Raw genomic sequence first — 23,101 nt, 5'->3', positions numbered from 1 at the left:
TCCCACCTAAGGGAGACTATCAGCTTCTTGCTTTGACACAAATACCTGCATACCCCACACTCATTCTTCTCTTTAGCCAATGGAAAATTCCATAGCTGACTGTGTGCTCCATAGGGCATGAGAAACAGAGTTATTTCCAAAGGGTCTGATCTAATTGTATTGGGAAGACCCCCAACTCTGAAATTAGTACACATGGCTGGAATTCCAAGGGACTAAAAAACAAATTATAAACAGGCACCTGGGTGGCTCAGTAGGTTGAGCATCTGACTCTTGATCTCAGCTCAGGTCTTGAACTCAGGGTCCTGAGCTCAAGCCCTGTATTGGGCTCCACACCAGGTGCAAAGCCTACTTATGAAAAAATAACAAAGAACTTCAAAAATCATCTAAGTAGTAACTGCACATTGCAAAATCCCTACTTTTTTCACCCTTTAGTGCACATGTGTGGCCAGCTGTCCTTCATTTTAACTCCTAGATATATAAAAGATAGGTTTAGAACTGACCTTAATAGAAATTAAACTAGGCATGGCTTCTAAAACTAGGAATACATGAAACCTTGTTGAGACTTTTCAGTTTAGGCCTTTCCCCAAATACATAAATTAGGAGCAAGAGGAAGTTCAAAAGAAAGACTAGTATTTATACACTGATCCTAATATCTGTATTTCCCAATTCTTGGCAGTAAAGGAAAGGGCCAATAACAGCAAAGGAGGCAAAGGTAACACCAGATACCAATCTATACCTGGAATTCTATGTCAGTAACCCCTAGCCAGAACCTAGCTTTCGTTAAGTATAAACAGGAGGACCTGAAGAGGTATAGACCACATGGGGCTTCAGCTCCGTAAACTGCACAGATAGGATAACGGAATTAGGGAAATTAATTTCTTCCTAACTCCACACCCTTAAGGACTTTGGAGCCCTGCAGCTATCTCACGGAGCTTAGCTTGCTCAGCTTGCTCAGCTCCAAGCTACCTACCACCAAGGATAGGTGCAAATTACCAAGCCCAAAGCATTGGCCAGCAAACAAAAGCAAGGATGAGAGTAAACAGACACCAAGGTAGGACAAATGAGACTATCCATGAAGCAGCTTCTGTAATTAGTTCCAGGAAGACCTTCCTGTGAGGCCCAGGACTACAGGGAATGAAGTAGTAAACCTGGTCCCTTGATGGAGTACCTAGATTTTGAGGGCATGGTGGGGCTGGGTCCTTTCAGAACCATATTTCCATGGCTTTACTGAGTAGGGGTGAGAACGAGGAATCCTCCTGGGAGTTAAAAAGCTTCGAGATATCCTGATGAGAAATCCTGTATTAAAGGGTAAACCCAAGTTCAGGGACTCAGACTGGAAAGAAAGAATCTGTGTTCCCTTTCTTCTAGGTCTGTGTCCTCGCCCCTTTCCCCAGATCTGCCCAGATGTCATTTAGTAGCACAGTCCTGTCTTCTTGTGTAGAGTGATTCCATTCCTTGAACATGCTGAAACTAGATCTATTTATGCAAACTTGCTTTGTTTGTACCCTCCTACATACAGACAGTACTCTTTATCACCTTTGTGGTGATTGTGCTTTATCCTTCTGACTAGACTTCATTCAACTGAAGAACTGGGACAATGTTTTCACCAGTTTGAGCATGCAACTTTATTAACATGTAAATAAAGTCTCAAACGAATACATTTATGTCAATATAAAGCACAGAAATATAGCTTACTCAGAATGAATAGGTTAATTATCAGGTAATGTTGCAGAAATTCTAAAAATATCTCCATTTATATAGCACAATAAAAACGAACATTCAAGCTCTCAAGATCACTTGGTATCCATAAAGTTGCCTCCTTCAATCAATACAAATTAACATAAATATTGAACTTAGATGAACTCACAGTTAAAATATGCATGGCTTCATATTACAACACCAAAAAAATTGTTCACAGTTTTGTAAGAACACACAACTATTCAGAGTTTCAGTATTAATCGTATAACTTTATCTCTCACCTCAGGATCACTGTGATCTGCTAAGTCTTGGAGTTTCTGACCAAACTCTTTTGCTTCCTGGAATATGGAAATAAGCTCAGATTTAGTGAACTCTTCCTTGGTAAACAGTTTCACCTTCTTTTTGAATTGGAAATTTATATTCTCAAATATTTCAATGATATTAAGAATATTGGCCTTTGACTCATTCTTGTTAAAGGGCGCAACCAGTGAGGATAGTACTTTGGCACTAATCAGTTCTCTCGTATTGGCTTGATTTTTGGACAAGCGCAAGAACACTTTTAAAACATAAAACTTGGTTTTGACACTTCCCTTGTTTAACAAGGTAAGAAAATCTGGAATGTAATTAGCAATTATATGGTGATCCTCAAATTTCACACTTAGGTGCACTAATAATTTTAGTCCAGCCAGTTGCACGGGGGAGTTCAATGGGTAAGAGATTATGTCCTTACAAACTTGGCGTATGTACGATTCTGCTGGTTTTGGTTCTTCAGAAGACTCAGAGTTGTCATCTACCATATTTAAAGCTCTAGGGTGTTCTGTAACATTGGGATTATTGACCAAGTTTTCAATCATAACAGTAATACCCACATCATGAATTATATCTTGGGTAAATGGATAAGCCGGACTGATGCCCATTATCATAGTAGCTATTTCATGAATAAAAGGATCCTTAGTTAACTTAAGTAGGGCAACGAGTTTATCAAATTCTTTAGGCTCTAAACTAAAGTCACGTGATTTACAGCGGCAGGCTCTTGGATTGGGCCCATACTTTTCCCTATACTTCACCTGTTTTTTGATCTCAGCTAAGGTTTGGAAGTAAGGCCCATTATAGGGTGGGATCTTGGTCAGAGGCCGAATCCCCAGAGGAGTTTCAATCAAGGTCTCAACCAGAGTCCAATTCCCTTCTGGAGGCAAGGATGGCTCCCCTCCTTCTATTGGGACTAGGACACTATACCTGGCTCTTGACCATGCTGCTGCTTTTTGTTTTATAGTGAGTTCTGGTTTGGGAATGGGCTTGGCCTTTTCCTGGATCTTAGGTGGAGGCTTATAAACTTGAGAAGGGGTCTCCTCTTCAGGCCAGAACCAGGATCCTACACTAGGTTCTTCTCCAGTCCAGAACCAGGAGCAGACATTTTCTTCATCTTTATCAATGGACTCGGTTACAATACCAGCTCTGTCCTCAGCCCCAGCCCTGAATTTGATGCCATCCTCTCTCTTTCTCTGGGGCCTGGACTCAATATCGGCTTTATCATCAGCCTTGGCAAAGGACCTGATATTGGCTTCACTTCCAGCACGAGCCTTGACTTCATACTTGGTCACTGCACTGACCCTGGCCATAGGCATCACCTTTGACTTGGTTTGGGGCACTGTACCAGGTTCTGCCATGGATTTTGCCTTAGTCTCAGATATGACTCTATTCTGTCATAGCTTCCATCTTGCCCACATTCCTTGTCATAGCCATGGCCTCAGTGTAGGTCACTGTGTCCTGGCCACTGCTCCATCCCCAGCCTTGGCCTGGGTCACTGGTCCTGTTTTCAGTTCTGCCTCAGCCACTGCCTTGGCCTGGATCTTAGCCTTGGCTTTAGTGTTGGCAGGGCCACTGATCCGAGCTTTTAGAGCAGCTCCAGCTCCTGCTCTGCCCCTGCCTTAGCCTCAGAGCCAATCATGATCCAAGTTAAAGGCAAGGCCAAGTTATATACCCCAACCCCGTCTCAACCTTCACTGAAGTTCTGTCCCAGGCTGGTGTTTTCATACAAAGTCCATTTGTCACTCGGCCCCCTTTCCAACTACAGGCTCTGCCAATGATATAAACAACGTGCAGAGGAAGCTCACTCAGGTAAGGGAAGAATGGCTGTGTGCCTGAGCGCAGCCCTGTGGAGGGTGGTGGTCTTCAGCCACTCCAAGGACACCAGATCTGCCACTGAAGTTGGACCTAGGGGTGGAGGAAGGAAATGGGGCTTTGAGATGCTTCCAATTTATGTTGATTAGTATAGAGAGACAGGAGAGTATGAACATTCAGTCCTAAGTGGGAGAGGTAGATAATAATCAAACTCTCTCCTCATTTCACCCTCTCTACAAAACTGCAGGTGCTACTAATCTTCTTTCCAGACACAAAACAGGAATATGGAGAGTGGGAAAGCTTAATGGAGGTGAGAGAGACTGAGGAATCCCTAGACTGGCTCTTTATCCCTGCTGGACTCCTACTTCATCTTATATGTCTACTTGGGAAGTCTCCATACTCATACCAAACTCAGTGATCTGGCGTAATTTTCTTCTCCTTGCTTCCAATGTTGACAAGCCCTACAGCAGACCTACAGGCAGATCTATGGACAAATAAACAAACAGGATATGGAAACTGACCTCTTGGTAGAAAGACCTTAATCCCTGGTCCCTATATTTGTAATCTGTCTGGTGTTTCCCTCCTTCTGTCCCATACCACCATTACCCTAATTCAGGACTGATCCTCTGTCTCCTTGCTTCCCACCATTTTACTGTTCAGTGACTGTCCTTGCATTTCTCTAGTTTAAAATTGGCCTGGGTGAAGCTTAAGAATAAGAAAAGCAAGTTGGAAATCAGAAAAACAAGTGTTACCCTTCTATACTCCCGAAGCATTCAAAGATTCCCAACTAAATTAGCAGGGGACCAAAGAGGGATTTGTAAACTGGCAAAACAAAAGAGAATAGAATTTCCAAGTCTCAATCTTCTCCTGTCCACCTACCCTCACACCAATTCTAACGGACACAGGGCATGTTTCTCTTTTTCATTGTTTCCCAGGTTCAAGTTGGGTTACTTGAACTGGGGTTCAAGTTGCAAACTTTCATAACAACTGAGAGTTCCACAGACCTGGAGAAGGGTCTATATGCAGGGTTTCACAAATGCAGAGATAAATAAATAAATCAAGCCACAGGAGACAATGGAGACTGAGTCCTTGGTAGAGATCAGCACCTGGGACACTGACCCTTTCTGGAAATCAGTACCTGTTTGCCAAAATTTTCTATGGCCCTTTCTTTCTCCTTCTCCCTCCAAGTTCCTCTGCTCCATCCCAAAAGTCTGATAATTCTCCTGCACCGCACATTCAAACACCCACGCAAGATAGTGGTGGTGGTAGAGATGGAATGCTCAGACAAGCCACGGAAGCTGGCTGGAAATCAATGAAAAGTATTATCTCCAAATTTCATCTAAGATTTTATGTCTCCTTCCTCTCCCTAAAGCCTAACATTTTCTGCAATACAACAGGAGTAACGGAGGGCTGTCTGGAAAGCATGCACAAAGGGTATCTAGAGTTTTCCCCAGAATCCTGCCTGTTCTAGTCTTAGTCATCTACCAACTCCAAGCACTGCCCACTCTGCAAAAATTAGGCCAAGTTTCCTTTACTTAACCCCTCCCTTTGAGGTCCACAGCCTTCTACAGATTTTCACAAAAACATGCTGTACCGAAAATTTAGGAACAGACCGAAATATATAAATGCATGATACACACCTAAGGACCAAACGAAGACACAGTGGGAGAGACTCGGTTATTAATGGTCAGACTAGTAGGACAGGAGAACATTTTCTAATCCAGGACTTTGATTATCAAATACAACTTCTCTTTTACACTCTCTCTCCCAGGGCTTCCCTGACAACTGCTCTCACCAACAGCAGCAGCCTCTCATCCTATTACAGAAACCGCCATTTCTCTGCTAGAAACCGCTGTTATACTCCTTTACCTTCCCAAACACGGTCGGAGGTGATTAGTGTCTGGAAATCAGGCTAGCAAGATCATTTTAAATTTATAGTTGCGTACCACTCAAATAAACCCTGTCCCCCTCTCCCTCTCACCGCCCGCGCCCCACGACCAGATCACGTATCCCACATTCCTCTCTGATACCCATATCCACACTCCCAAGCGATGCCCGCCTTCTCACTGACCTGCTCTGCTTGGATCAGAGACAGTTTTCTTATTTCCTTGCCTCAAGGGGTGCCGTGCCCTACAGAAAGAGGGACGGACGGTCAGATGGACACGAGAACACGAGACAATGGCGGCGACTGTTTGGGGATTGGCCCGGCACCTGGGATTTAGGACGCGAAACCTGCTTTGTCAGATTAAGGGCCTTAACTGGCAAACAATTGCCACTTTTTGGTACACCCTTCCTCCCGTCCCCAAAGCTCCTCCGAGACCCACGCCTAGTGACTAATTAATTGCTACCTTTTCTTCCGCAGACTCTGCTTTGCCACGTCCCCCGTACCCAAATCTGCAGCGGGAGGAGCTAGAGAGCGGTGTAAGAGGATCCGGCCTCACGGAAGCGGAGTGATACTAAGCTTTGCACAGCACCACCCCGCCCTCTGTCGGTGATCTCAACCGTAGCCTTTTCTCCTCTTGGTAAGGGCTGGTGCGACGTCTGAACCTAGAGAAAGAAGCGCAATACAGAGAGAAGCAGACCAGTAGCAAAGGGTCTCAGCATTACTTGCACTCTTTTAGGTTCTCCCCCAAACAAGCCTATATATTTTTTTCTTCTTGAACTGAAACGCATGCGGATATGGAGCGTTTTCATTGCTGACTCCACGCCAGGCCCAGCATGCGGAAGGATACTGCAGGGTTGTGTTTACACACTGACTTCTCCAGAGTCCTAGGCCTACATAACTAGGGGGCTTAGGGAAGGGATAAGAGCGCGGCGGGGAGCGGGGGAGCTCAAGACTGAGAGAAGAGGGTACGTTCTAATCTATTCCAAAAGTTGTGTCCGTCTATGAGAGAAGACCCTCTAAGCTGCTGCTCTAAGCACTAAATTCTCTGCACAAATTGGGCTACTGTAAGCTTGGCGTCTGGAAAACCACCCTGGTCTGACTTGCTGATCCATGTCAAATATCTTAGTCTTTTATTGTTCCTCTCCTCTAAGGCTCTCATTTTATTGCCTACAATGTTTCTTGCACTGAAATAGTTGAAGGTAAGGTGGGAGAAAGATATAGGGAAATTAGTGATGGATAAGAGAAGCATATTAAATACCAATCTACCCCTGTGTGTACATATGCCATTCTCAAGCCCTGCCTCCGCTCCTGATGTCCACAATATTCCATGGACCTAAATATGCATGGTCCTGAGCATGTGCATGAGGAAAACAACTCTGCAGTCATGAAAGAGGTTTTATAGTTCAATAACTTTGTACCTATAAACCACTTGTGCTGGAGGGTCTATAGTGGCCTTCCCAAGTTTTTTCACTGTTCGTGGGCCATGGAAGAGAAGAAGGTGGGAAGGGGCTCCCACGGATGCCTTTCTACTGCCTTCTAAAAGAAAGCAGATCTCACCCTCTAACCCGAAGAAACAATCTACTGGCCTGTGCCGTGTCTTTCTGCCACACTGCTTTTTTTCTCACTTACACTGTATCATTTCCAGATCCCTACAGTTGCCCAAGAAAAAGGGCCTGTTTCTGTAAGGATCCAGACGGGGTCATGCAGTCCTCTCTGTCACCTCACACCCAGGTGTCAGGAGTTAGTTAGGAGCGGTTCTAGTTTCTCTTCCACACTCCTCTCTAAGGAAAAGGGATACTACCAATGTACTTCTCAAGGCAGAACCTAGCTGCTCTCCTGACTCCTTTTCTCCCACCTGCCTAATGAACGTATTTGCTCTTTCTCCCTGAATGTATAAAATTCTTTGAATTTCCATTCCAAGTAGTATCAGGAGGGAATTTGAATTATACTGTAAGTTCCACGAAGGAAGAGCCCCTTTCTCAGTCTTGGTTCACCACTGTATCCTCAGTGTCACACATGAAAGAAAGAGTAGTCAGTTAATAGTTGAAGGAGGTGAGGGCCACTAAGTCATGAGGATACCGTGGTATCTTCTGATGGTTGTAGACCAATATCTGTTTATAAGTGTGTCTTTGTCTTTGATGACTATAACCCCAGGACTTAGTCTAGAGTTTGTCACGCAGGAGATGTTTTATATGTAATTTTTCCATGGATGAAGGAAGAAATAGTTTACTAAAATATATTTTAGAAAGAAACTGGGTGTGCAGAAAAAATAATGAATACTGTTTTTCTGAAAATAAATAAATTGAAAAAATTTAAAAAAAAAAGAAAGAAAAAGGCCCATCAAAAAAAAAGACAACATAGGGTATCTTAATATCTCATACTGTAATAATATTTGGTGGATACATATAATTTGGATTTGGTGTTTTTTTACTCTTTTTTTCTCCACTATTCATGTTTATAATTATGCCTTACTAAGTTCCCGAATATATAGCAAACCCCATGAATTTGTAAAGGAAAGATAATGACCAACAATCCAATGGAAAAATAAATGACCTGACTGTTCATTAAAAAGACAAGTCAATGTTTTATAAGTATATGAGACAATATTTCATTTCACTGATAATGTAAATGCAAGTTATACTTACAGTGATAAATTGTTTCTCTTCTATCATATTGACAAAGAGAGAAAATTTGGAAACAAAGTTTATTGGAGAAGAGGTGAGAAAACTGGCAGTCCTATATGTTACCAGTTGGAGTATAAATTGTTTCACCCTCTGTGAAGGTTATTTGGCAATGTTTATCAAAATGCAAATGCACATAACTATTGACCAGAAATTATCCTTTAAGAATCTATCCTAATGGGGATGGCTGGGTGGTTCAGTTGGTCTGCCTTTGGTGCAGGTCATGATCCCAGGGTCCTGAGATCGAGTCCCGCATGGGGTTCCCTGCTCAGTGGGGAGTCTGCTTCTTCCTCTACCTGCTGCTCCCCCTGCTTGTGCTCACTCTCTCTCTCTGACAAATAAATAAATAAAACCTTAAGAAAAATAAAATGGACGTACAGAAATCTGTTGCATTTGAATACACCAATAATGAAACAGCAGAAAGAGAAATCAAGGAATTGATTACATTATAATTACACCAAAATCCATAAACTAAAAAAAAGAAAAAAATTAACCAAAGAGGTAAAAGATCTGTACTCTGAAAACTATAGAATACTGATGAAAGAAATTGAGTTGAAGAGGACACACACACAAAATGGAAAAATATTCCATGCTAATGGATTGCAAGAACAAATATTATTAAAATGTCTAGTCTACCAAAGCAATCTACACATTTAACGCAATCCTATCAAAATACCACCAGCATTTTTCAGAGAGCTAAAACAAACCATTCAAAAATTTGTGCAGAATCACAAAAGACTCTGAATACCCTTTTCTTGAAAAAGATAAGCAATACTAGAGGCATCACAATTCTAAATTTCAAGCAATAATACAGTGCTGTAGTCATCAAAACAGTATGGTACTAGCACAAAAACAGACACATAGATCAATGAAACAGAATAGAGAACCCAGAATTAGACCCACAACTGTATGGCCAACTAACCTTCCAGAAAACAGGAAAGAATATCCAATTGAGAAATGATAGTCTCTTCAACAAATGGTGTTGGAAAAACTGGACAGCAACATGCAGAAGAATGAAACTGGACCTCTTAAAGAATACACAAAAACAAATTCAATATGGATGAAAGAGCTAAGTATGGGACAGGAAACCATGAAAATCCTAGAGGAGAAAATGGCAGTAACCCATGCTGCCATGGGTTGGCAGCAACCACTCTAACCTCTGCAACAGCAGCTTCTTACTATACAGGTTTCAGGAGGCAAGGGAAACAAAAGAAAACATGAACTGTTGGGACTTCATCAAGATAAAAGGCTTCTGCACAGTAAAGGAAATAATCAATAAAACTAAAAGGTAACCTAGGGAATGGGAGAAGATATTTGAAAATGACATATATGATATAGGGTTAGTGTGCAAAATCTATAAAGAACTTATCAAATTCAACACACCAAAAAATAAATTATCCAGTTAAGAAAGGGCAAAAGACATGAATAGACATTTTGCCAAAGGAGTCATACAGATGGCTAACAGACACATGAAAACATGAAAAGATGCTCAACATCATTCATCATCAGGGAAATATAAATCAAAACCATAATAAGATACCACCTCCCACTTGTCAGAAAGGTTAAAATTAACAATACAGGGAACAACAGATGTTGGCCAGGATGCAGAGAAAGGGGAACTCTCTTACATTATCAGTGGGAATGCAAACTGGTGCAGCCACTCCGAAAAATAGTGTGGAGGTTCCTAAAAATGTTAAAAATACAACTACCTTATAACCCAGCAATTGCACTACTAGGTATTTATCCAAACACACACAAAAATTCTGATTTGAAGGTACACATGCATCCTGATGCTTATAGCAGCATTAACGACAATAGCCAAATCATGGAAAAGCCCAATATCCATTGGCTGATGAACAGATAAAGAAGTGGTATATATACACAATGGAATATTATTCTGCCATAAAAAACGAACACTTGCCATTTGCAACAAAGTGGATGGAGCTAGAATGTATTATGCTAAGTGAAATAAGTCTGTCAGAGAAAGACAAATACCATATAATGTCCTTCATTTCCGGAATTTAGTAAACAAAACAGATGAACATAGGGGAAGAAAAAAAAGAGGGAAACAAACTGTAAGAGACTCTTAACTATAGAGAACAAACTGAGGGCTGATGGAGGGGGGTGGGTGGGAGAAGGCCTAAACAGATGATGGGTAAAAAAGAAGTCACTTGTCAATGTGGATGAACTAGAGGGTATTATGCTTAGCGAAATAAGTCAATGGGAGAAAGACAACTATCATATTGTCTCCCTGATATGAGGAAGTGGAGATGCAATGGAGGGGGGTGGAGGATTGGAAAAGAATAAATGAAACAAGATGGGATGGGGAGGGAGAAAAACCAAAAGAGATTCTCAATGTCACAAACAAACTGAGGGTGGCTGGGAGGAGGGGGTAGGGAGGGGGATGGAGTATGGACATTTGGGAGGTTATGTGCTATGCTGAGTGCTGTGAAGTGTGTAAACCTGGCGATTCACAGACCTGTACCCTGGGGCTAATAATACATTATATGTTTATAAAAAAATAAAAAAAATTTTAAAAAGGAGTCACTTGTGATGAGCACTGGATATTATACATAAGTGATAAATCACTAAACTCTACACCTAAAACCAATTTTACCAAGTATGTTAACTAGAATTGAAATAAAAATATTGCAATATTTAACACAAAAGAGAGACAGAGTACCCAAATAAAATCACAACTGAAAGAGGAGAAATAACAGCCAACACAGAAATATAAAAGTTTGTAAGAGAACATTATGAAAAAATTAAATGCACCATTTATTGAAGAGACTGTTTTTTTTTTTCCCACTGTATATTTTTTCCTGCTTTCCTTGAAGATTATTTGTTGGAGAGGATGTGGAGAAAGGGGAACCTTCTTACACTGTTGGTAGGAATGCAAGTCAGTGCAGCCACTTTGAAAAACAGTGTGGAGATTCCTCAAGAAATTAAAAATAGAGCTTCCCTAGGACCCTGCCATTGCACTACTGGGTATTTATCCCAAAGATACAGATGTAGTGAAAAGAAGGGCCATCTGTACCCCTATGTTTATAGCAGCAATGGCCACAGTCCCCAAACTGTGGAAAGAACCAAGATGCCCTTCAATGGACAAATGGATAAAGAAGATACTCCATATACTATGGAGTATTATGCCTCAATCAGAAAGGACAAGTACCCAACTTTTGTAGCAACATGGATGGGACTGGAAGAGATTATGCTGAGTGAAATAAGTCAAGCAGAGAAAGTCAATTATCATATGGTTTCACTTACTTGTGGAGCATAACAAATAGCATGGAGGACATGGGGAGATAGAGAGGAGAAGGGAGTTGAGGGAAATTGGAAGGGGAGATGAACCATGAGAGACTATGGACTCTGAAAAACAGTCTGAGGGTTTTGAAGAAGTGGGGGGTGGGAGGTTGGGGTACCAGGTGGTGGGTATTATAGAGGGCACAGATTGCATGGAGCACTGGGTGTGGTGCAAAAATAATGAATACTGATAGCCATTTGTATGTCTTCATTGGAGAAGTGTCTGTTCATATCTTAAGAATATTCTCTTCAAGCCATCAGGGAGACTCAAATTAAAACCACATTGAGATACCACCTTATACCAGTTAGAATGGCCAAAATTAGCAAGACAGGAAACAACATGTGTTGGAGGGGATGTGGAGAAAGGGGAACCCTCTTACACTGTTGGTGGGAATGCAAGTTGGTGCAGCCTTTTTGGAGAAGAGTGTGGATATTCTTCAAGATATTAAAAATAGAACTTCCCTATGACCCTGCCATTGCACTACTGGGTATTTGCCCCAAAGATACAGATGTAGTGAAAAGAAGGGCCATCTGTACCCCAATGTTCATAGCAGCAATGGCCACAGTTGCCAAACTGTGGAAAGAACCAAGATGCCCTTCAATGGACGAATGGATAAAGAAGATATGGTCCATATGTGCTATGAAGTATTATGCCTCCATCAGAAAGGATGAATACCCAACTTTTGTATCAACATGGATGGGACTGGAAGAGATTGTGCTAAGTGAAATAAGTCAAGCAGAGACAATTATCATATGGTTTCACTTATTTGTGGAGCATAATGAATAACACAGAGGACATGGGGAGAGGGAGAGGAGAAGTTGGGGGAATCTGGAGGGAGAGACAAACCATGAGAGACTGGATTCTGAGAAACAAACTGAGGGTTTTGGAGGGGAGAGGGGTAGGGGTTGGGTCAGCAGGGTGGTGGGTATTATGGAGGGCAGGTATTGCATGGAGCACAGGGTGTGGTGCATAAACAATGAATTATAGAACACTGAAAAGAAATTATTTTAAAAAATGAAACAAAAAAAAGAAATAGAAAATTAAACATAGAAATTACCAGCAAGGAAATTGAATCAGTAATCAAAAACTCCCAACAACAACAACAAAAAAGTCCAGGAACAGATGGCTTCACAGGAAAATTCTACAGAACATTTAAGGAATAATTAATACCTATTCTCTCAAAATATTCCAAAAAAAATGGAGGAGAAAGGAAAAATTCCAAATTCATTTTATGAGGCCAGTATTACCCTGATATCAAAACCAGATGAAGACACCACAAAAGAGAAATACAGGTCATTATGTCTGATTAATATACATATGTCTGATGAACATACATGCAAAAATCCTCAACAAAATCCTAGCAAACTGAGTCCAACAATACATGAAAAAGCATTCATCACAATGAAGTAAGATTTATTCCTTGGAAGCAATCATGGGTCAATATTCACAAAACAATCAATGTGATACATATCAATTTGAGAAAGGATAAAAAACATATGATCATTTCAATAGATTCAGGAAAAGTACTTGACAAAGTACAACATCCATTCTTGATAAAAACCCTCAGCAAAATAGGTTTAAAGGAACAAACCTCAACATAGTAAAGGCCATATATGAAAAACCCACAGTGAACATCATAGTCAATGGGAAAATACTGAGAACTTTCCTGCTAAGGTCAGGAGCAAGACACGGGTGTCCACTCTTACCCCTTTTATTCAGTATAGTACTGGAAGTCCTAGCCACAGCAATCAGACAACAAAAGGAAATTAAAAGGCATCCAAATTTTGAGGAAATGGTAAAACTTACACTATTTGCAGATGACATAATAATATATATAAAAAATCCTAAAGACTTCACCAAAAAACTACTAGAACTGAAAATGAATTCAGTAAAGTTGCAGGATACTAAATCAATGTAGAAAAATATATTGCATTCTTATACACTAATTATGAAGTAACTTAAAGAGAAACTAAGAAAACAATCACATTTACAATTACATCAAAAACCATAAGAGGGGCACCTAGGTGGCTCAGTGGGTTAAGCCTCTGCCTTCGGCTCAGGTCATGATCTCAGGGTCCTGGAATTGAGCCCCGCATCAGACTCCCTGCTCAGCGGGGAGCCTGTTTCCCTCTCTCTCTCTCTCTCTGCCTGCCTCTCTGCCTACTTGTGATATCTGTCTGTCAAATAAGTAAATAAAATCTTTTTTTAAAAGATATTTTTTCCCCAAAAAGTTGAAAATGGAACTACCCATTTGCATGTTTTCTTTGCAGAAATGTCTGTTCATGTCCTCTGTCCATTTCTTGATTGGATTATTTGTTCTTTGGGTGTTGAGTTTGATAAGCTCTTTATAGATTTTGGATACTAGCCCTTTATCTGGTATGTCGTTTGCAAATATCTTCTCCCATTCTGTCAGTTGTCTTTTGGTTTTGTTAACTGTTTCCTTTGTTGTGCAAAAGCTTTTGATCTTGATGAAGTCCCAATGGTTCATTTTTGCCCTTGCTTCCCTTTTCTTTGGCAACTTTCCTAGGAAGAAGTTGCTGTGGCTGAGGTCGAAGAGGTTGCTGCCTGTGTTCTCAAGGATTCTGATGGATTCCTTTCTCACATTGAGGTCCGTCATCCATTTTGAATCTATTTTTGTGTGTGGTGTAAGGAAGTGGTCCAGTTTCATTTTTCTGCATGTGGCTGTCCAATTTTCCCAACACCATTTGTTGAAAAGGCTGTCTTTTTTCCATTGGGCATTCTTTCCTGATTTGTCAAATATTAGTTGACCATAGAGTTGAAGGTCTATTTCTGGACTCTATTCTGTTCCCTTGATCTATGTGTCTGTTTTTGTGTGAGGACCATACTGTCTTGATGATGACAGCTTTGTAATAGAGCTTGAAGTCCGGAATTGTGATACCGCCATCTGTGGCTTTCTTTTTCAATATTCCTTTCACAGAGACTCTTGTAGGTAATGTTCTCATGCCGGATCAGCAGAGGTGCCCCACACCATAAGGTGCTTCAGTTAAGGCTTCTGAAATATTGGTTGCAATGGCATGATTGACAGGGTTATTTTTGGGGGGAGGCTATGTCTTTCTTGTACATGTAAACTCTTTTGGAACAGCTGGAGTTAAAGATGAGCAGGAGTTTGGTTTTGAGAGACAGAGTTTCAGGCATCAGCCACAGATGCTTCTGCCCTATTTCACTACATGTTCTTTTCTGATAAACAGATTCAATGGTTGAGTGTTAATTACTGTGGTTGAAAGAAATGACCTGCCCACAACCACCCACCCTCCTTCTCCCTCAATGTGAATCTCACAACAGCAGATGCTGTAGACAGGAAGCCTGTCTGTGTTTCTTTTCACCAGGGAAATTACTATGGTGACCTGGTGAATGGCATGGGCAAGATAGCCTATGTTGTCCAAGGTGACTCCTGCCACAGAGATGTGGCCATCCTTTGTCATGTAAGTGGAGAACTCCTTGGTCAGCCTCTCCACCTGTTCAGGCTTTAGTCCTCTGAAACAAAACATGCCAATCCAGTCAGTGATGTGCTGGCAGTAGTTGGGGAAGCCCTCCTTCTTGAGGCTGGAGACCAGCTGAGTCCACATGCTAGTGATGTTGTGGCCCATGCCTGTTACTTCCTGCAACCATTGTTTTCACATGTCCAGGCTGGTTATAATGATCAATGCAATCCAAATCCCACTGACCGGAGGGTTGGGATACATGGGAGAGGTCAAGATCTTCAACTGTGACTCCACTCTTTTGGCTTCATCAGTATCTTTACAGACCACAGAGAAGGTTCCCACATGCTCACTGTATAAGCCTGTGTTCTTCGCATAGGATGGGCAGAGACAAACATTAATGCCCTGTTCAATGAAGATGAAGTGGCATGTATCCCAAGCATCCTTGTTGCCATCACCACTGGCAAAGCCTTGGTAGGCCATGCCAAAGAATACAAAGATAATGTTTTTCTTCACCACAGTTGCTATTTCCTTCCATTGCTCAGGGTGAAAGTCCACTCCTGTGGGATTATGGGCACAGACATGCAGAAGAACATTTTGCTGTAGCATTTTTGAAATGTCCTCTAGAGTGCTTATGAAGTCACAGCTGCATGTCTTGGGATCTTAGTATCAATAACCATGAAACTGCATGCCAGCGTCCCTGAAGATAGGTGTATGATTTCCCTAGGATGGTTTGGGCAGAAAGACAACTCGGCTGAACTTAAAAAATCTTTGCAGTAAACTGTCTCTAATCCTCAAGGTCCTGGTTCCAGAAATAGCCTGCTTAGTGACATACTGGCTACTTTTAAAGACTTCATTTTTCTCACCCAGGGCTAGTTCTACAAATGCCTTGCAAAATTCAGCAACTCCCATGATGGGCAGGTATTCTTTGTCTACTTTTTTTTGCAGCAATCTTGGTCTTTGCCTTCTGGATACTAGGGAGCACATAAGGCTTTCCATATCATCTGGGTAGGCACCATATTCCAATTTTTATTTATTTATTTATTTTTATTTATTTTGTTGTTGGTGTCTCTCTTAAAAGCTTCTGTAACTCTCAGGATGGGCTCTGGGGTGCCCCATCTCCACATGCCCACATGGATCCACCAGGATCTGGCTCTGGTCGGAGTCATAGCAATGAGGCCTGGGTAGAAAATAGTTGCAACATGAGACAGGATGCAGCTGGAGTGCAGGAGGGCTGTGGTGGGTGGTGAGAAAGCAGAGGGTAGCTACAGGAAGGAGCAGTAGGCACAGATATCTTTCAAAAGATTTTTATAGTAATTTATGCTTGTATATGGTGTGAGATAGGGGTACACACTGATTCTTTTTTGAGTGGAGGTTCAGTTGTTCCTTAGCCAGTTGTTGAAAAGATTATTCTTTACTCTGAATGTTTTTAACATTCTGGTTGAAAATAAATTGTCCATAAAGGGGTGTGTGTGTGTGTGTGTGTGTGTGTGTGTGTGTGTGTGAACTTTATTTCTATTAATTAATCTATATGATATCTTTAAGTCAGTTCCATGTGGTATTGATAACTTTAGCTTAGTAGTAAGTTTTGAAATATGGAATTATGAGTCTTCCACCTTTGTTCTTCAAGAACATTTTGTCTATTTTGGGTCCATTGCATTTTCATATGAATTTTAGGATTAACTCATCAATTTCTATAAAGAAACAAGCTGGGATTTTTGATATGGATTGAGCTGAATCTGTATATTATTTTGGGGTATATTGTCATTTTAACAATATTAAGTCTTCTGATTCAGGGGCATGGGATTCTTTCTATTTACTTAGGCCTCCTAAAATTTACTTCAACAATGTTTTGCAGATTTTGGAGTATACATTTTATATTTCTTTTGTTAAATTTGATTCCTAAGTATGTTATTTAATTTTTTAATTGAAGTATTGTTGATACACAATGTATAGTAGTTTCAGGTATACAACATAGTGCTTTGACAAGTCTATACATTATACTATACTTGCCATAACTGTAGCTACCATCTGTCCCTATACAATGCTATTATAATACATTGACCATATTTCCTATGCTGTACCTTTTAGCCCTGTGACTTATTCATTCCACAACTGGAAGACTGTGCCTCCCACTCCCCTTCACCCATTTTGACCACCTCCTCTTCCTCCTCCCTTCTGGTAACCAACCATTTGTTCTCTGTATTTATGGGTCTGTTTCCTAAGTATGTTATTTTTTAACATTATTATAAATGGAATTAATTACTTAATTTCATTTTCTGGCAGTTCATTACTAATGTATGGTATTAAAATTTATTTGTGTATATTGATTTTGTATCCATTAACAATGTTGAATTTGTTTATTAATTCTAATGGTTTTTTGGTAGTTTCCTTAGGATTTTATATATACATGCTCATGTCACCTGAATGTTATATTGTTTTAAAATTATTTACATATATCACAATAAATTAATATATATTTTTAATGAGCTTACTTTTTTTGAAGCACAACATCCAAATAGTTATTTTGTACAAATTAACTAGAAGTTCCTATTATTCATTCCTTCACTCCTTCATTCCTCCCAGCTCTCTCCTATCCCTAGAGAATCTAAAGACTCACTTGTGAGGCCACTGGAGGTTTGTCCCAGACTAAGCAGAGAAAGCCTGCATCATTTCCTGCTGTTTCTGGGGAAGGTAGGCATGCAGCTTGCAGAGGGTGAGGGAACTGAAATGGAGATGGCATTCTGAGTTTCTTTGGTCCTGGCATTTCCCACAATCAGTTCATCATTCACAATGCATAGACTAGAGAAAAGCTGAACCTTTAGATAACTGGAGAAATGCACAACCCTACCCCCAACAACCCTCTTGTTCCCATTGCCACTCAGCAACCAGATTCCTTTCATATCCCTACTGTGCCTGATCTCTGGATTCCTTGGCTGGTACCTCTGGCCTGCCCACAGAGATCATTTTTGGAGGGATTGTCTACCAGCTTCACTAGATTTATATATTTAATTCTAATGTATTTTCCTTTTACAGAGACACAAGGAATGGATACTTCAATCCTCATTTTAAAAGTAAGACAGTGAGTCACTGAGGTATTATAATTTGACCAAGGTCACTCAGCTAGCTAGTGAGTGTTGAGGTCAAGAAAAGAATCTGGTGTTCTGACTCCAGAGTCCACACTCTTAACCACGATCCTAGACCTCTCCTTAGGTCTACCTGTTGGCTTTCCACTGAGGAAACCTCTAGGCTGTACCACTAGATTCCTACAACATTGTCCTCAGACTGGGATGGGTGTTTGTTCCATGTTGTACCTACAACACAACCCTTACCTGGAATTGCTATCAGAAGGTAAGATGAAGGTCAGGGTGAAAGCATGGACAGAACCTTGAGAATTTCTTTCTACTTTAATGAGAACAAACAGCAATATCCCCTTAGAGTTGTATATATTTTTCACACAAGCAGTATTCCCCTTTCAGGGACTTACTTGATAGTCTTGCAGCACCCTGATGGAAGCCAGACAGTGATAATTTTTCACTGGAGATATTAGGGTGTTTCAAGGACTGAGAGGGTAACAGTAGGGATAATCAACTCCCATGTATCAGATCCTTTGACAAATACATGTTCACTTCATTCATTTTTTAAAGCAGCCCAAGATAAGCGTATTACTAGCCTGTTTTGCAAGTGAGGAAACTAAAAGGTTAGATAATCAGCTCAAGGTCACCAAGTAATGAACTGAGATGAGAGCTATAAAATGCCACAGCCTGTGCCTCTAACATGTGAGCTGTGTTGAGTCAGAAGCATGGATGTGTGTCAGACCAGGATAGTCTGGGGGCAAGGTGGGGATGGGAGAACACAAAGGAATCAACAGGGAAGGGAAAGGAAGGGAAGGGAAGGAGAGGGTAGGGGAGGGCAGGAGAGGGGAGAGAGGTGGAGGGAAGGGGAAGAAAGGGAAAGGGAGGGGAAAAGGGAAGGGGAGGGGAGAGAAGGGAAGGGAAAGAAAGGGAAGGGAAAGGGAGGAGAGGAGGGGGAGGGGAAGGAGTAACTTGGAAAGCTGGGAAAATTTGGAGGTAGTCCAGCCAGAGGAAGGCTATAGTGAGATATCTGGGGAGGGGACTCTATAGATCCATACCTTCCTTAAAAACCCCATTGACATAAAAACAGAGCATTGTTTCCTGAAAGGCAAGAACAGTTACTAAGGCTCTCAATATCCTTCTGTACCTCTTACCCATTCTGAATTTCTTGGTCTGCCCAAGGGAGGAAACACCTGTTTACCATCTGGATGCTTAGGTCCACCACATAGGAGTTAAAGTCATGCTGAGTTTTAGGCAACATATTGAGGGAGTCAACAATATCATATTTTGCATGTTTTAGCAGCTGAACCTGCAGGTTTGTGGGGGGGGGGAACAGAAAGAAACCTCAGGCCCTTGGCCCCTGTATATGTTCTCTTCATGTCCCTTTTTCCGTGCTGATCTTCTTGCTTTTCACATTTACCAGGGTTCTTGACCTTCTTAATATCTCTGCTGTTCTTGAAGTATTCTTCCAAGCTGTTTCTAGGGGGAAAAAAGAGGAAAGGGAGGTGGTGGTCAGGCAGTGTAGATGTTTCCAGAAGCTGATCTGTGTTTTCTGGGGAGACACATGGCCCAGGAACAGAATATGAGCTGTGATACTCACAAGTTTGCATCTTCAAGGTTGAAGGGAATGATCAGGGAAAAGCACCCCTCATTGTGGTAAGCACTGAGAAAATCCTATCAGTCTCCTGAGGCATAGATCAAGTAATACATGAAGAGGAGCAAAGATAATAAATAGGCTATCTCTGTAGTTTGGGTCCCCATGGGGACTTGAAAGGTCCCCTCAACCCATGAGCAGAGCTATGCTTGGGTGGCCCATTCCAGCCCTGTTCCACTTTATGGTCCCAAGGGTACTTACTGAAGCAGGAATTGAAGGATAAAATTCTTAAGAATCTCAGATCCTTTATAGCTTTCCTGGAATCAAAAGACACCTTGAAACTTTGTGGTAGACAAAGACTCCCTTGCAACATCCCAAATCATGCTTGGTTCATCCTCACCTTACAGGGCATTGGAGACTTCAGTGCAAATTACAGTTCTTGTTGGTAACACCTGGCCATCCTGAAGAAGGGAAGAGGAAATCAGAAGTGGAGACCACGGAGGTTGCACTAGGTGAAAAAGGGCATGTATAGGCACAGGGGGAAAAAGGGCCAGAGGTCATGGGCGAAATGGCTCCCAAAATTCTATCAGCAAGACTACAGTAGGAGTCTTCAACATATGATCCTGTAAATCTCTATTATTATATGCAACTTTGGGTAAATAGGTAAATGACTCTGTGTGTGTGTGTGTGTGTGTGTGTGTGTGTGTGTGTGTGTGCGTGTGTACATTTTCCAGGAAGAACAGTCATGCTCTTGTCAGGATTCTATATACCTCAATGGGCTAAGTGTCAGATACAAAAATATAACCTGTATAAGTTCCTAAACGCTTCAGGGCTGGTGTGGAGGTCATCAATGTTAATAGGAGGAGACAATGATGAATGTAGGCACCTACATAACAATGTGGAGAAGCAATCCTTGATGGCACTGTTCAAGACCAAAATTAGAAAGAAACGAATTGCAGTTTAGGTTGTAAAGGTTCTCCGTCTTTCCTTCCTCCTGGGTAACTCCCACCTAGACTGCCCTGACTCCCTTCTTCAGTGCCACCAGAAGTCCAGGCTCCAAGGCTGCCTTCCCCTCCCCATCTCTCTTCCTTCCTCCAAGTATCCATTAAAGGCTCCAGAAAGAAAAGAGAATGGGGTGGAAAACTTGTGCTCTGCTACCTCCTAGGGGTGCAGCATTCTGCAGGACCATGATACCCCCCAGGGATGGCCCAGAATATTGGGGCAGGGAGGTAAGTGAGGCAAGACCCAAGAGGCAGGGAGGGAGAGGGATGTGAATGAAGACAGAAGAGGGAGTGAAGGTAAGAGGGGAGATGTAAGAGAGACATAGGGAGCAGAGGCAAAGAAGGAAGAGAAAGCAAAGCAAATGGAAGGGAGAGAAGCTCTACCCTGGTGGTAGGAGTCAGGGAAGAAGAGAGAAAGAGAAAATGGCTCACTGGCTGCAGCCCTTTCCTTTATCTGCCCTGTTTGGCCCTGGCACCCAAGGAAGGAATGGAAAACATGCAGTGTTGGGCTGGGGGTCTACTGGTGCTAGCTGAAACTTTGTCACCTGTGTGAGCTCAGTCTGAGATGGGGATGGGGAACAAAGCAGCCGTAGGAGCAGGAGACCTTCCTGTAGGTAGGTAGAGTAGAGGATGAAACCCCAGGTCAGAATGGAGCTGAGGGTATGGGGAACTCTCTTATGATCACCACCTTCCCTCCTGATGGCCCCAATGTACCTGTGCTTCTTTCAGTCAGTTCCTAGCCTGAAGGATTATTGTCATGTCAGGCTTCCCAAGGCTTCTCTGAAGGACCAGTCTGGATGATGTGATATGCGGAGGGAAGAGAGGAAGAAGTACATCTGAGAGGCCTGTCCTCTTTCCTCAAGGACCTCTGCCCTTTACCTTCCATTCCCGCTTCAGAAAGCCCTCTGCCACTGGCAGTCACCCATTTCTGGCTCCCCGATTCAGGCAACCCTGGTTTCTCCCAAGGAGGGCCCAGTTCCTAACATTGGGCCAGAGGAACAGGACCTTGAGGAAGAGGTCCCCACCCACGCCCAAGACCTTGGCCCTCAGCATGGGGCAGGCAGACTAGAATTAGAGAGGGGACCCATTTGTTTCTCCTGTTCAGGTGAGGAGGGAAACCCCATCTCAGCAGGGAGTAGGAAGTCCTGTCTCAGCATGAGGCCATGGGCTGGAGGACCCTTGTCATTTCAGGTATTAGCATTTGGCTCAAGGTGATCACTTCTGGTCCTGGAGAGGAGGACCCGTGCTTCCTGGAGCATTCTCATGGGAAGAAATGCTAGAGACAGTTGGGTGCAGAGTGGGGAAACAACCCAGATCAGAAGAACAAGTGAGGAGGTCATTGGAAGGAAAAGACCTCTAAGCACAGGTAAGGGACACAGAGAGAGGAGAGAGGGGACCCCCTCCTAGAGTGGGTAATTCAGGCTCCAAAGTTACAAAGTTACCCAGGAGGGGTGACAGAGGTTACTACAGACATTACACAGGTGGACTGGTTTGGGAAGATGCCACACAGAGGGTTTTCTTTTAGCCACAGCTCTTCAAGCTTCAGCCCTTTCATCTTGCCTAACTCCCAGACTGATGGTACCTGAAAAATATGGGAAAGAAACTAGATAGATGTCCCAGGAATAGACACCTAGGTCCTCCTTCTGCTCTGGTATCTTTTCCTGACTCCTGTCATCACTCTGATGAGCACTACCACCCACTGTCAACCCCAACTTTAATCTGGCTCTCTCTTTCCAACTCATTTTTGGAGAGGTTCAGGATATTTACTGTGGGGGCCATCTGTAGAATGTCAGACAAGCCATCCAGCTGGTACAGTTTGTTCTTGCACAAGTTCAAGGACAAAAGATTTTGGGGAAGAACTTAGAGTGACAGTCACTATCCATGGCCTCAGAGACAAATCTTCCCTCTACCCACTGTATTCCACCCTGTACCATAATACCAGCAGTGGACATAGGGCTTTACCTCGGGGAAAATATCTATGATTATCTGCAGGGTGGCAGCCATGTGGTTTCTTCAATTCAGGATTATATCTATATCATGGTCCATCAACTTTTCAAAAAGATGAGAGGAGGCATCAGAAGACTGAGAGGGATCCAGGGCCAGCACTAACCTTTCCCTCATTACCATTCTTCAGTCTCCCTTCCAGGCAGACCCCTAGAATGGCAGTTATTTGCTATCAGTTGCACCTGGGTCAAAGTGGAGTTTATGGAGGTCAAGAGCTTTATGGGATATATATAGCATTTGCTCATGGTCAGCTGCAGAGAAAGATGGTGAGAGCCACTGTGAGTCTGTCATAGTGACAG

The 23,101-nt window shown here is 42.2% G+C and overlaps 3 protein-coding genes and 2 pseudogenes across 8 annotated transcripts in view; all 5 read right to left on the bottom strand.

Moving 5' to 3' along the window:
- ARMCX5 (armadillo repeat containing X-linked 5) overlaps positions 1-3,626 on the bottom strand; it is a gene marked incomplete at its 5' end in the record, with an annotated part of 36,296 nt that extends 32,670 nt beyond the window's left edge. The window contains 3 exon segments of the mRNA XM_032329711.1: positions 1,980-3,396; positions 3,398-3,464; positions 3,467-3,626. Coding sequence (XP_032185602.1) covers positions 1,980-3,396; positions 3,398-3,464; positions 3,467-3,626 — 1,644 coding nt within the window.
- The window catches only part of LOC116582140 (G-protein coupled receptor-associated sorting protein 2), a 143,443-nt gene extending 137,236 nt beyond the window's left edge, over positions 1-6,207 (bottom strand). The window contains exons 1-2 of one of the 6 annotated variants that reach the window (XM_032329544.1): positions 5,891-5,925; positions 1,980-2,036 (exon numbers count right to left, since the gene is read on the bottom strand). The gene's annotated coding sequence lies outside the window, so the exon portion shown is untranslated. Of the gene's footprint in view, positions 1-1,979; positions 2,037-5,890; positions 5,943-6,167 lie in introns of those variants that run through there. The other 5 variants (XM_032329550.1, XM_032329551.1, XM_032329546.1 and 2 more) reach the window with 5 other exon arrangements.
- Positions 6,208-6,275: 68 nt separating this feature from the next.
- LOC116582313 lies at positions 6,276-17,896 on the bottom strand (annotated as a pseudogene).
- A 561-nt stretch (positions 17,897-18,457) lies between these two features.
- On the bottom strand, positions 18,458-19,964 carry LOC116582311 (nuclear RNA export factor 3-like). The gene is given in 5 exon segments (XM_032329710.1): positions 18,458-18,534; positions 19,262-19,304; positions 19,405-19,547; positions 19,624-19,682; positions 19,804-19,964. Coding segments are annotated over 5 exon segments (483 nt in total).
- Positions 19,965-20,217: 253 nt separating this feature from the next.
- LOC116582310 overlaps positions 20,218-23,101 on the bottom strand; it is a 47,524-nt pseudogene continuing 44,640 nt past the window's right edge.

Source organism: Mustela erminea, chromosome X (assembly GCF_009829155.1).
Source record: "Mustela erminea isolate mMusErm1 chromosome X, mMusErm1.Pri, whole genome shotgun sequence".
Taxonomy (NCBI): domain Eukaryota; kingdom Metazoa; phylum Chordata; class Mammalia; order Carnivora; family Mustelidae; genus Mustela; species Mustela erminea.
The sequence above is the reverse complement of the archived record's forward strand: the minus strand, read 5'-3'. Positions and strand labels throughout refer to the sequence as shown.